Here is a 15,671-nt window from a genome sequence, read left to right as displayed (position 1 = left end):
GATTTTTTTATATACTTTGTTTTGTATTAAAAGTTGTAATCAATTGTAATGTTCATGAACACATCAATTAAGGAAATTCTTTGAAGCTTCTCGGAAATGTAAAATTACTCTTAGCATACATAATGTCATTATCCGCCCTTTCAAGAAATAACGTTCTGGTATAAACTGTGTAACTGTTTTTATGAATGAATAATAAGTTTTTAATTTTAATTATGTAATTTCGACAGGACTTAAAAGTGGGAGCCAGCACCGGTTCCCCATTTAGTTTTTCAGCGAAATTGTAATGCTTGACAGAACAGAGACACACACACACACACACAAAAAAAAAAAAAAAAAAAAAAAAAGAGCTGTAATATTGCTCATCATAAAGTCGCCAAATCCCGTGTGCACCGGATACTAGGATTTGTTAAAATCCTAGTTTACGGTGAAGCTTTGGCGTGACTTTGAAAATTATCGCCAACACCAAAAATGATCCAAAGAACGTCTATATATACACTATATACTAAGTGTGTATATACATAGTATATATACTATATACATAGTGTATACTATGTTTAACTATATATTTTCTTTGGATGACCCGTTAACTACTCATCGTATATGTCCCATTTTTACTGCTCATCATAAAGTCGCCAAATCCTGTGTGCACCGGATACTAGGATTAAACCATTTTGGTTTATTTCTGAACTCTTTGTCGTGCCAATTTCGAACAGCTTTAGTATTCATCCTTTTGGCGATTTTTTTATTTGGCGACAAACTTCGGTAGCCAAGGAAGACCTGGCTTTGAAAATCGGAAAAAAAATGGGGGATTGTCAACAAAACCGGATCTAGACTAAATAACAATCTTAAAAAATAAGCTCTTAATTAGAATAAACAGTCTTTCTCTAATTTTCAACATTTCTAGTACTGCTATGATAAATTCTTGAAACACTACCGTAAATGAATTTATGGCAATGATTATGTTATGAGTAATGAAATTTACAAAAGGTTAATATTTTAAATTTCAAAATATAATATTAATATATTAAATATTAATTTTTAAGTAATTAGTTAATATTTATATTATATTAGTATTTAGCTAATATTTTACATTTACAAAAGGTTAATTTTTATGTTTCGAATAATGAAATTTACAAAAGGTTAATAAATGCATTTCAAACTAGTAGTATATGTTACTTTAGTTTCTTAGATTCTATTAGTAAAAGAAAATTTAAAAAAATACTTCAAAGTGAAGGAAATCAAATTAAATTATAACGAGTAAATTTTTTACCAGTGTTGGAAATACTTTTTGATTAAATTTTGTAAATGGTAAAAATATTAAGTGTGTATTTTTTAATCACTCAATTTATTACAAGTAATTTATCATTATAATTTAAAAGCTAAAATTAAATTATCATGAGTAAATTTTGTACCAATGGTAATCATACACAACAACAATCATCATAACTAATGATTTCTGTGAAAGATTCGAACAGTCATTGGAATCCACTAGTGGTGGAGTGATAAGCCACTGAACAGTGGTAGTTCAGGCTGGCTATATGGGAGTTTTTGTGGTTTTCCTTACATGCAATGTGAATCTGAGACAGTTTCTCTCAAAATGTCCTTTATGAAGGCATCCTTCTGCTAGCCAGCATATATATTTATTTTCTATTCATAAATATTGTTCTCGCTTCTTATTTCTTAATTCTAAATCTTGCTTCTGAAATGAAGAATTGTTGCATCTATAGGTTGAAAAATATGGTCAATATGATTGCAAAATCCTGTTCAGTTTTGGACAGCATTTAAATAAAATAAATAATTTGTATATGATGCAAACAAAAATGCATTACACTATTTCATGTAGTGAATAATTAATCAGGGAACAAAGTATAATGCAACGTTCTTTTATTTTGTAACCAGAGTTTTTTTATGTTTGGGATTTTTACTGTCAATTTCCCCATCCATTTTCCCACCAAAATCCAAATGAAATTTTTAGTTTGTAAAACAAACCGTGATTTGCCTTTAGAGGTCATGTTACTAGATTGCTAGATAAGATAAGATTTGTAGTCTTCAGTCCTGCATTATAATTGCTGAAAGCTGAATTCAATGTCGGTTAAGTTTTGAACCAGCTTTGCATTAAATTGATTTGTGTAGCGTCTGGCTACAAATTTATTTGAATTTAAATTTTACATTTGAACTTAATTGTTATCATAAGTTATCTTGCCACAAGTGGTTGACTGAGTTGTAAGCACAAGTGCCTTCTGTTCAGTACATTTAAATTTTTTAATAGAATAAAAGTATATCTTAACTTAATAAAAATATATCTAAACTTTATAATAATTACATTTAAAGACATTGAAATCAGTATCTGAGTGCTTGCCATGTAGTCAAATTATTATATATAAATAGTACTCTTACTTTTAAAATAGAATTTTTATTACAAAAAATTCAGATCTCTGTTAGATTAAATGTTTAAGTAATGTAGAAAATGTGCATAAAATTTAAAATAAAAAGTCGACTGTTATGTCAACATACTATTAATAAAAGTAATAATACTCAGTGAAGGTTATTCATATACAGTGGGAGATTTATAAAATTTGAGAACTGTAAATTATAAGCAATATATTCCATAATCTAAGCAACATTATATTTTTTATAGTCAGACAAATTATAAAAATGTTATAAAAGCAATAATGAAACCTAATTTTGGTCTATAAATTCATGCAATTACACATCCCTATAGTTCTAATTTAAGAAATGAGGCAAAAAAGTATTTTTAGACCATGGTAATTTTGATCATTGCCCATTTTAAGAAACATCTAAAGTCTAAATTTGCATGTGGTTCCTTAGCAAAGGAAACACCAAGAGTTTACCTCATGCTACTAAAAATGTGTTTTTTTTTTTTCTTTGGGGGGGGGGGATGCAGTGTTGACATATGAAAAAAATGTCAAGACTCGTGATGTAATATTAAAAGCATCAGTTTTAACTATCAAATTTTTGCCTTTTCTAAAAATATTTTAAATGTTGTGCTTTACTAACATGAAAGTAACTTTAAGAAAAACATGCAATTTATCTTTCCTGCCATCAAAGCTCTGATACCTACCAAATTCATTAAAGTTTCGTGGACAGAAATGGCGGCATGTTTTACAGTTCAGAATTTGGGGTTACCATAAATAACAAGGTTATCATAATCTTTCATTTATCGTGCTAAAAACATTTCTCGCCAAAAAGGACTAATACTAAAGCTGTGCCTTAAATCTATGAAATTTTAATTTTAGCTTATTTATATTTAGTTTTAATTATTTATTATTTTATTGAATTTTTAATTCACCTTTCCTGGCATTTGCTCCGGCATTTCAAAGCTTAAAAGTTATAGTAGATTTAAGGGAAATAATTGATTAGAGAAATTTTACAGTTTCAGTGTAAATTCTGAATTGTTTGTTTTCTTTTATCATTTTATAAGAAATTCATATTTCAAGTATTACACAAAAGTATGATCAAAACCTTTCTTTTTTTTTTAAAAAAAAGAAACTTTAAAACTTATTATTCACAATAATAAATATTATTGATTATTATAATTGATTTTTAAAAAGAGTTAAAAATGAACTTACATAAATATTGAAGACACTTAGAATATAAAGTTAATGTTTAATAAAAATATGCAAATATAGAACATTTAATATTTAATTAGATGCAGCTAAAAATACATTTTAATGCATTTTTCATTTCAAGCTCAACTTGTATTTTTTTCTCCTTCCTGGATGAGAACTGATTATGTCCTATTCCTCTAGGGAAATTACTTTCAGTTGGACTTTTAAAAATATATGTTTTTTCGGTTGGATCCTAGCACAGCCCAAACCCTTGGCGCGCCCACCTATATGGCGCTTATCGATGTGTACATGGACAAAGTCAAGGAAGTGTGCAATGCCAAGTTTGTGCAATTCTGGGATATTTTTTTAAGTGAAAATAGGTCGATGTGTACATGGATACCGAGTTTGTGCAATTTTTGACTTATTTTCAAGTTGGCAATTTTGAGAAACGCACGAAGCAGTGGGTGATTCTGCACTTTCCCAGTGTGTCGCCAAGGGTGTGGGCTCTCCTAGGATTTTACCATTTTTTCTTCTGTGATCCATTTCTTGGATATTTACTAGGGTTTAAGTCTGGTGAATGCAGACTTTTGATTACTTCAGGGCAATTATCAAAAGTTCTGATAATTCCAGGGCAGTTATCCATAGCCATAGGATCTAAATATTCAGAGCTGTATATTTAGAATTACCATCCTGATAGAACCCAAATGCATTTTTTCCAAATTTGTGCGCTATGTCCAGGCGTCAGAATATTTATATATTTAAACTGACACACGCAGTGCTTTCTATAAAAAGAACATTCCTTGTAATAGAGGCAGCAAAGTATTTTCTATCTGTTATGATTAACATGGAACAAACAGCAGTTTTGAATTCAATTTTTGAGCATTTGCTGCAGAGGATTTGTTTATCAGAACCAAGTACATTAAATTTTAATTTCACTGCAAATATTACATTATTCCAATTTGATAAATGTTTAAACATGGTAAGTGTAACTTTCTAGTTTTCTTGTTAAGAAAGCATTTAACCCTACCCCTGCATATGCTGGCATAGTATCATACTGTGATATTTGCAGCTTGGGGGCACAGTAAGATGTATCTGGTTTCTACTGCCTAAAAGGACAGCCTATGCTCTCCTGGATGGAAGTAGCTTTGGCCATCAAAGTAGATGATGGGCATGAATATGGTGTTTTAGTCTTTGTTGCCTCTCCTGTTGTGGCCTCCGACACCTGAGGTTTGATGAGTGCCCTGTGTGCCGGTTTAGCAATGGGACGTCGAGAGGGTAGAGTGGTTTTGGTTTCGATAAGCCTGCGTTCCGTATTGAGACCCTTGGTTCATAGCAATAAGAAATTTGTTTCCCTCTCACTGAGAAAATTCATGACTAATCTTCCTAATATGAAGGATCTTCAGTTGCAAACATATTTCTTAGTTGCAGGAAGGGCATAAAATTTTGATTGATTGCTATTTGTTTGTGTTTCATAGCTATATGTCTTGATGGTTGAAAAGTATATTTACGGTTGCTTCTTGGTGAAAATTGGCGATTTTTGGTGGTACGTGTAAACCAAGTTTGACTTGTTATTTTGACTTTTTGTGCCAAAGATCACCGCTACACAAAGACAAAATAACAAGTCAAAGAACTGCTCAAAGTTGGTATCTATGTACACATCAACCTATTTTCACTTAAAAAACATCAGACAATTCCACAAACTTGGCATTGCACACTACCTTGACTTTGTCCATGTACACATCAATCTATTTTCACTTAAAAAGTCAAAGGAGCATCCAATTCTACAGTAGAGCTTAACAAAAAATACATAATCTCAATACACTACATTTTAAGTCAAATAATAAAATAACATAAAAAAGGAAATTCATTTTTATGAATCGAAGCACTATAAACAGCAAATATCCACTTATGTATAAATTTCTGCGTCTTCAGTTTTTGGCACACAAAATTTCTTAACAGCATCCAAAAACTTACTAAAATTATCTGAACCAGAATCTGTATGTCAGCGTCGCCACATAATGAAAACTGATAATTAAAAAAAATATCCTCCTTAGTGCCAGTATCCTCTGACATTCGACCATACGCATTTCCTTCATACAAACAGGACACTTACAATGGTTACCAAGTAAACCTTCATTTTACGCACCAGCCAATTAATGCTTTTTTCCTTTTTGTTCCAAATTGTACAGAAACTTCAAATTAATCTTGCCACATTCTACCGTCTAAACCACAAAACAAGCAATGTACTTCCTAACCAACACACACCACAAGCCTTTACAAATCTTTTCCCATCATTCAAAATTTACTGCAGTCACGCAACCGATTATGTAATAGGGTTTCCATAACATTCAACTACTCAGGTTACCCTAAATGAAACAACAACTTCGCGATAATATAAGGGGCACCCTTCAATCTACTCTAATGTTCTTGATGATTTGTCTGGCAGTTTTAGGATTAACTTTCATTGCAAATTTTTCTAATTCAGATTTTACACCACTAAGCTTTAGGTTTTGGTTGAATTTTTTCAAGGTAAATTTGTAATTCATTGTTGTTAGTGAGGAATGCTATCCTGATTTTGATCTCATTTCAAATATTCTGTGCAATACCTACAAAATCATCATTTTATAACATTAAAAACAGTTGAATGTTTTAATTTTTGCAATCGTGATCCTTTTTTTTTAACTGCCTTTAAAATGCTGTATAATTAAATTTCGAGAAAACTATATTTACGGGTGCCCCTTGGCGATTTTTGGCGGTACATGCACAAACTCGGTATCCATGTACACATCGACCTATTTTCACTTAAAATAAAATCAGAGAATTGAAAAACTTTGTCGGTTAGAGTAGAGAGAAGAGTACCCCTTATATTATCACAAAGTTGTTTCATTTATTGCCAAGTGGTGGTTTATTTATGGTAGCCTGAGTAGTTGAATGTTATGAAAACACTATTTTGATGTAATTGGTTGCATGATTGCGGTGAATTTGTAAGGGCTTGTTGTGTATGTGTTGGTCAGGAAGTACATTGCTTGTGTTCTGGTTTAGACAGTAAAATGGCTGAATGTGGTAAGATTAATTAGATGTTTCTGTACAATTTGGAAAGAAAAGGGTACCAGTAAATATACTTTTACCACTTTGTCCATGTACACATCGATCTATTTTCACTTAAAAAGTCAAAGGGCAACCAATTCTACACTACAGCCAAACAAAAAATATATAATCTCAGTAAACTACATTTTAAATCAAACTGTGAAATAACATAAAAATTCATCTTAGCACTATACAAAGGAAATATCCACGTACCTTATTTAGAAATTTCCATGTCTTCAGTCAAAAAAAATTCCTTAGCAGCATCTAAAAACTTTTTTAAGTTATCTGTACTAGAATCTGTATACTGGTGTCATCACATAAATTCACAAAAAGAAGAGTAAAAAATATCCTCCGTAGTGCTGGTATCCTCCGACGTTTGACCCTAGGCATTTCCTTCGTACAAGCAGAACACTTATAATGGCTATTAAGTAAATTGATTAGAGTATATTTAAGGCTGCCCTTGGATTATCTCTAAGTTGTTTCATTTATGGTAACCTGAGTAGTTGAATTTTATGGAAATCCTATTATGACGTAATTGGTTACATGATTGTGGTGAATTTGAATGATGGGAAAAGATCTGTAAGTGTGCTTGTGTGGTGGATTATGGTTAGGAAGTACATTGGTTATTTTGTGGTGTACACAGTAAAATGGCTGAATGTGGTTAGATTAATTTGAATTTCTGTATGATTTGGAACAAAAGGAAAAAAAGCATTAACTGACTGGTGTGTAAATGAAGGTTTAAAAGTATATTTATGGTTACTCCTTGGTGAAAATCGGCGATTTTTGACGGTACATGAATACCGAGTTTGTGCAATTCTTTGACTTGTTCTTTTAACTTTGTGTAGTGCTGATTTTAACGCCAAAAATCACCGCTACACAAAGACAAAATAAAAAGTCAAAGAATTGCACAAACTCAGTATCTATGTACACATTGACCTATTTTCACTTTAAAAAAATCCCAGAATTGCACAAACTATGCATTGCGCACTTCCTTGACTTTATCCACGTACATGTCGATATATATTCACTTACTAAGTCAAAGGATCGCCCAATTCTAAGTAAAAGTGTATTTACAGAACTTTCAACTACTCAGGTTACCATAAATGAAACAACAACTTAGCAATAATACAAGAGGTACCCTTCAGTCTACTCTGACCGGCTTGTTTGCTTGTTGGATGGTGGTTAGGAAGTACATTGTTAGGATATAGATTCTAGTTCGAATAATTTTAATAAGTTTTTGGATGCTGTTAAGGAATTTTGTTTTACTGAAGACGGGGAAATTTCTAAATAAGGTAAGTGAATATTTCCTTCATGTAATGCTTAGATGAATTTCCTTTTATATGCTATTTCATTGTTTGATTTAAAATGTAGTTTATTGAGATTACATATTTTTTTGTTGGCTGCTCCTTTGAATTTTTAAGTGAAAATAGATCGATGTGTACATGGACAAAATCAAGGGAGTGCGCAGTGTCAAGTTTGTGCAATTCTCTGATGTTTTTTTAAGTGAAAATAGGTCGATGTGTACATGGATATCGAGTTTGTACAATTCTTTGACTTGTTATTTTGGCTTTATGTAGCAGCAACTTCTGTTGCAAAAATCCCCGCTACACAAAGCCAAAGTAACAAGTCAAAGAACTGCACAAACTCGGAGTCCATGTGCCACCTAAAATCACTAATTTTCGCCAAGGTGCACCCATACATATCTTTTCACCAAGAAATTTTATCAGTGGAATTTTTATAAGTGCATATTATGAATATACAATGTTAATGTTTATGAGTTTCAGTTCTGATATTAGTTTAAAAGGTAGTAATTATGTAATATAGAAGGTATCACTAAAATTGGTTGTTGTTTTAATCATTTCTTTTTTTCCTGCCATCTTATCGCACATTCATATATGAAAAGTGTTGATTTTTTTATTTTATGGACATCTGAAATTTAATTTTTAGGTAATCAAAATTTAATGGACTATTAAATTAATTAATGGAACCATTTTCAGTTATATTTTCTTACTTATTGTTATTTATTTTCATATTTAAAAATAGTACACAATTTTTATTAAAACAAATAACTTATGTATTAAGAGTATTTTTTTAGGAATTTAAATTTAATGGGTTATTAAATTAATTAACAGAATCATTTTTATTTATGTATGTTTATTTATTCGTATTCAATTTTATATTTAAAAATAGTGTTTTAATGGCAACATCTAAAAAACAAATAACTTTATAAAAGTGGTAGATTGCATTCTACATTGTTACTGTGTAAAGAAACACATAATTTTTAGTTAATGCAGTGCTGTGAATGAAAAACAAGGTTCTATAAAATAATATGGGTCCAAGTATTAACTAGGAGCTTTAATAATTTAAATATTTTTATTTTTATAGGCTTTCTAAGTTGTTGATTTTTGATTTGTTATCAAAAGTGTGATTAAGTGAAGAAAGTGTTTTTGCTCCTGAAAAAGAAGGACTGTGTTCACCTTCAAAACTAAAAGAATTTTATTGAAATTTTTACTAGATTAAAGTTGCTTTTTTGCCTGTTTTTAAATTTTATATTGACATATTTCTCTTCTATTTTGATCTTTCTGTTATTTCTAATTTTCAGGCATGATATATAACATCAAAAATTTGTAGACTTCATATCTTGTTAACCCATACTTAATCAAGAGTTTCTGGCTGGTACTTTTTTATATGTGCAGTTCATTATCATACTTCGATCAGATGCTAGTAATTACAGCAGAACTGCAGCATGAAATGGCAAGTACATTATTTCAATTGATTTAAAGTCTAATTTTGGTTTGGAAAAATACATTATCAAATAGAAGAGAAATATGCCAAAAAATTGGACGAAAAAGCAAAATTTAAAACTGGAAAAGAACAAATTTTGTTTAACTTGGATTTTGAATAAAATTTTGAAGGTCATAAGACACACATCCTTGTTTTTCAGAGGTAAAAAGCTTTTGCTGTTTTCTTTCTTGTTTTTTTTTTGGGGGGGGGGCTCCTGAAGAAGAGGGGCCTGTGCCGGAACACCTTCAAATTGTATACCAAAGAAGGTTGCTCCCCCTCCCAATTTTAAAAGAGCAGTTATTTTAAAGCAGACATGTCGTTTTGAAAATATATATATATATATTTTTTCTTTCACAGTTCTTTAAAAACTTCTTATATCACAATCTGTAAGCTAATACTAATATTTCCAATCATCATAGATAATCATACTGTTGTGAATTAAAGCTGTTGAGTATAAGTTTGAAACAGAGGTCATCATATTTCCTATTGATAGGAACTCCCTTAAAGAACATTTTTGGTACCAAAAAATCCTATGTTTTTATTTATCGCTATTGTCTAATTATTTATTTTTCATTTTCTATGTATTTTCTCATGATCTGTAAAAGATTCAATATATTTTTTTTTCCCTTTGTTTCTGAATTTTGGCCATGAGTATACAATTATATTTAAAATGTTGCTTTACTTTTTAAGAGTATTTCTTTAATATATTTCACATCCATTTATCTGTAGATGAGTTAATATGGAAGAGAAAAAAAAGAAAAGCAATATGGGAGAAACAAAATTAGAAGAAATCATTGATAAAGAAGAAGGAAAATTCAGATCAAAGGTTTAGAATGTATTTTTTGAAGATGTCTTAAAACTGTAGTATTTTCTGATTATCTATAAACCAACCAGACATTTGCAAACTTGTTGGTATTCTGGAGAGAAATGTTTGGGTATCTTTATTTCAACAATGTGTCTAGTGCTTCTAATATTTTGCATTTTTCTTTTTACATAGAAGACACACATGCTTCTCAGTTTATTTGTGCCATTGTTCTCCTCGGTTACCCGAAATTTCTCTAAAAAATCACTGCGATATTTTATTAAATAAAATGTCACAGGATTGCCCAAATTCAATACTGTGCACTATCTCATCTAAATTCTGAAATGAGAGTTAAAAAGAGGCCATGATACCTTTCAGTGAGTTTGTGTATTCAGAAAGCTAAATTTTTTATTAAGATTTTGCTTAACATGATGAAAACTGCAATATGCTGTTCACTCCTATGTGAAACTGCTGAAATTCCCATAGAAATGATCAGAATTAGTGGTTACACCAGTCAAAATATTCAGAGATGCGGAAAGCCATCTAGGAGGATGCTATGCACATTTATAGGTTGCCATGAATTGTGACAAAAATATTTTTATTGTGTTACCTTCTCAATATTTTATCACAGCTTTTCATGGGATTGCAGATAATCAGGAAGTACTAAATTGTAAATTGTTATATGTAGGTGGTTAATAATTGAGATGATTTTTTAATATCTAATCAGAATTTAGTAGTATGTACAAATTTTTTTGTAGCATTTATAATAAAATTCATTGACATAAAATTTGATAAAAAATTTTATATAAATGATTATTGACATATATGCACATTTGCATAGTATAGTGCTGGTCTGTGAAAGTTGATGAGATTTCAACAAAGTTGTGCCATTCATAGAGTGTTCTGAATTGCACTTCAGTAATTTTTACAACAGTGCATACTGGGAGAAAAATTAACTAATGCTTATGGAACAAAATTAATATGTGAATGGCCACCCCAAGTGTATTGTAATGTAATAAACATCGTACCCAAGTGTACCATATTATTATAAATGCATAAAAGTCATTTGTGCAGTAGTGAATACTCGTATATTAAATCTATATTTTCTTAAAATAGCTCTTATATTTTTATTTTGCCATAAATTAATTTTTTGATAAGTAAGCCCTTTTAATTACTCCTTTAGTAAAGGATTAATCTATTGAAAATAAGAACCTTTTTCAAGGCTTTTTTAGTTGAAAATGGGAAAGGACAGATATGAGCAGCTGCTTAGATTTGTGGGTAGAAAGATAGTTCATCTTATTTTTTTGTGGGGGATTAAACTCCCCCCCCCTGCATGAGCCATTTATTTGTAGTTCTCCTTCACAGTGAATTCTTTTTCAAGATTCTGAGGATGATCCATTTAGACTTTTAATTCTGACACAAGTAAACCTGTGTGTCAACTTAATATTTTAACTTTAGATCTGTACCTACCTATGCATAGATTTTGTATTGTGTTATTTTCAATAATTTTGTCTATTTATGACTGTTCGTTTAAAAGCTATGATTAATTGAAGGCAAATTGTTGTAAAACTTTTATTCACTGAGTAATTCAAGCAGTAGTGAACTTTTGAACAAAGGTGAAGAGAGGCCAAATTTGGAAAATAAAAAGTGCCCTTTTTTTAAATTTAATAAAAAGTGGCTGATTTTCATGCTTCATTGCATTTTAAAAGGTTTTTCAAAATGTTACTGATCTTTAGTTAATTGTATAGATCAGGGATGGTCAAATTTCAAAACTATGGGAACCACGTGATAGATTTTATGAACGTTCGAGAGCCACAAGTCTAAAATTATATCGTTTCAAAAATGAGACAGGTTTTTAACATAAAGAAACTTTAGAAGTAAATTAATGAATATGTACATATAAATATGAATAAATACATCCTATGTCTGCTTTTTTGTGTTCAGAAAAGTTAAGTCTCAAGAAAATAAAAATTTGTAACGCTTGTACTGAGCAACTGAGCGTTTATTTCTTCAGGTAGAGAAACCAAATATTTTCTTCTGATTTCCTTTATACCTCTTCATTTTTAGTAATTGTTGTTTTATTTTAGTAGAAGAAAAATGAATCGGAAGCTTATTAACTCAGAAGTCTTTTAGAAAGGGTAAATTTAATGACACACGTACTCTGCAAAGAAAAAATATTTATTTAAAAATAAGCTATTAACTTGTTTAGGATTTTGCTTAAAAAGTAATTTTGTTTGTCTACATAATTAACATAAGGACCAATATACTGAAATCATTTATAGACCGTAAGCCAAAAAATCATTAAACGTATGTTCCCATAACTTTAACTTGGAATAACTACTTTTACTGATGCTCAGTATAGAAGAATTCACCAAAAAAGAACATGATTGCAATTTCAGTGGAATTTGAATAATCAATATCTCTTATGACACCCCTTAGTGATGTAGTATTTTAGCACGGCATCCAATGGAATCTGCCAGAATTTTTTAGTAATCAGTACACTGCACATCATTGAAAATTCTCGAAACTATCTGTTGAATTATCCCGATAATTTTGGACATAGATAATGAAGTTCAGGTGCATCATTGAAAATTCTTGAAACTATCTCTTGAATTGTCCTAAAAATTTTGGACTTAGATAACAAAGTTTCATGGTCATCATTGAAAATTCTGGAAACCACCTCTTGAATCGTTAGGATAATTTTGGACGTACATAACCTATTGCTAATAAATCTAGTAGTTCATGCTGGGCTATATAAATGCTTCGTCGAGCATATATTTCTTTTGTCTACCAGCCAAACTCTTCAACCTAGCTGTTTAATTTTGATCTGTGTTTCAAATACATGGCAAATCAAAAATAATGTTACAAAAAGAAAACGTACCTGTCACTGCTATAATGAATTTATTTCAAATTGCAGATATAACATGAGCGTATAACTTAATATGGTATACAGGGGTGTAGTCAGCCCTGAATTTTTTATTGGGGGGGGGGTATTCATTTGTTGAAACAGAGCTTCTCCAAAAGAGACTAATTTTTTACATAATAAAATACCTGATTCAAATTCAGATCTTTGCGAAAAGATCAGGATTTCTTCATAATTTTTAAACTAAAATTAATTAAATTTAAAATAATTGAAATGTTTTAATTCTATGATTTAATGTATTGTAATATATAGAATTAATTACTTAGAGTATTTCCGTTATACATGACATCCTTTGAACTGATAACCTGATGTTCGTATTCTGATGGTAGGCTACAAGTAGTGTAAATATAAAAATTAAACCTTTAATTAAAAGCATTGAACAAAATTGTAGGTAAATTTGAAAAGCTATAAGTCTCAGAAATTTTGAACTTATTATTTCAGTTTTTTTTAACATACTGTTAATTTCAATGCTTACAGAACCTTGTATTTTTCTTTAAAAACTTCCCATGCAATTGGTATTATGGGCCACAAATTTTAATTTTAATTATTATTTTCTCATATAAAGGAATGATAAATTAAAATTATATTATTAATTACATATTACATTTATAATATCTGTTTTTTTATTACTTAAAACAGAGTTTTTATTGCCATATTAGTCCCCCAAGAGCTTTACTTCTATGAAAATACAAATGAGCACATATTCTTTGCAGTTTAAATTTTTCATGTATTTATGACATTTATATAATTTTAGTAATGTATGATACAAATGTGAGAAATAATGATTGGTATTGTGAGACGCACAAAAGTGAGAAATAATTTGTAGTAACTGGCTTCTGCTGCATTTTAATAAACAAAAATAGGATTCTTCTCTTCCTGATATGCAGTCCTGGTATTCAGCATTTACTACAGATGATTTTTTTTAGTGGACAACATTAAAAATCTACAAAATTTCAGGTACACTGTTTTGAGTTATTAAGATAATTCTAAGTTATATTTTGGTAAGTTTGAAAAACCTAAATTACTCTACATTCACTTCGTTCAGCAACATTAGGTGCAACTTGATGCAGATAGTACTAGAAATTGATCCTCTGCCTTTAAAGTCTTTATCATATTTAAATGCATTATACTCATGGAAACGACAGTTATCAAATGAATTTTGGTTTCTTAATCATCATACTTATATACTATTTGATTATTGTATGACTTTGTGCTAATTAACCAGCTATTATGAGTTGAGCAGCTATTGTAACTTCTTTTCACAGTCCTCACCAGTCAATGCAAATTAGTTATCATGTGTTAAGGATTGAATGTTTAGATTTAGAAATTCTGGCAGCCTCATTTTGCTTATTGGCAACTCTGCCAAAATTATTCTGGCTTTAACATCTCGCTAGCCATAATACATGCCATTAACTAGTATGAGCTAGCTTAAATAATCTATTGTGTGTGTACTCTCAGACTGTTATATACATTGGAATTTATCGTATGTTAATTTAAATACCCGCAAGTAGTGAAGGTTGATCTTTCACACAAGCAGTACTTTTTGTTCATTTAAAAGTTAAATAAAGAGGTTATTTTTACCTTCTTAACATTTGTAATTGTTTTAGAGTATATAATCTGAATAAACTGCTTTTTAAATTGAACAAGGAAATAACATAAAAATGGAAATACATGTTATATAATCTGCGCAGTACAAAAAGGAAATATCGACTTACCTTATTTAGAAATTTGTGTTCCTTCAATATGTGTGACACTCAGAATTCCTTAACAATCCACAAATTGTCTAAAATTATTTGAACTAGAATCTGTATATTGCCATTGCAACATAAATTCACAAAAATAAGAATCAAATTTAATTCAGTCTTAATCATTTTAGTATTAGCTTCATACACCCACATCCACGTAAAAATTAAAATCCCAACAATACATAAATGACTCTCCTCAAACCATGATCCCTTTCTAATGGAACACTTTATAATAGTGAGCATTTGAACTTTTCTTGCAACAAACCTATTCAAAGCCATCTGAACAATCTTTATGTTCGACCATATGCATTTTCTTCATACAAGTAGGACACTTATAATGATTACTGAAAACAACCGCTCAATTAATGCTTCTTTTCCCATTCATTCCAAATCGTACAGATTAACTTTATCAAAGGCAACCATTTTACAGTGTGCAGCACAAAGTAAGCAGTGTACTTCCTATGTAACATCCAATGCAGAAATAAGCTCTGAGAAATTAAAATCACCATAACAATGCATTACAATCAATCACATCATAATAGGGTTTCCATAATGTTCAACTACTCAGGTTACAGTAAATGAAAGAACAACTTGGCGACAGTTCTAGGGGTACCCTAAAATATAGACTAACCAGAGTCTAGTATTAAGTTGATGCTTTATTCTAGAAATGATTCATATAATCATAATAATTTAACGGATTAATATAATCAGTTTCTTTGTACAGAAAATGTTAAAAGAATTAATAATAAATGTAATAAAGA

General features: G+C 30.1%; 1 protein-coding gene across 17 annotated transcripts in view; it reads left to right on the top strand.

Annotated features, from left to right (window-relative positions):
* The window catches only part of LOC118191046 (dynein regulatory complex protein 1-like), a 147,386-nt gene that overhangs the window by 286 nt on the left and 131,429 nt on the right, over positions 1-15,671 (top strand). For 14 of the 17 annotated variants that reach the window (XR_015040661.1, XR_015040659.1, XR_015040656.1 and 11 more), the window contains exon 2: positions 10,170-10,266. Coding sequence is in view for 10 of the 17 variants with exons in the window: in XM_085814902.1 (XP_085671028.1) it covers positions 10,180-10,266 (87 nt within the window). In the remaining 7 variants the exon portion in view is untranslated. Of the gene's footprint in view, positions 1-8; positions 988-9,258; positions 9,411-10,169; positions 10,267-15,671 lie in introns of those variants that run through there. The other 3 variants (XM_085814895.1, XM_085814894.1, XM_085814897.1) reach the window with 2 other exon arrangements.

The sequence above is a fragment of the Stegodyphus dumicola genome, chromosome 4, assembly GCF_044657685.1.
Source record: "Stegodyphus dumicola isolate Sdum_Otavi_A_Nest chromosome 4, ASM4465768v1".
NCBI lineage: Eukaryota > Metazoa > Arthropoda > Arachnida > Araneae > Eresidae > Stegodyphus > Stegodyphus dumicola.
This window is presented reverse-complemented; position numbering and strand designations above follow the sequence as displayed.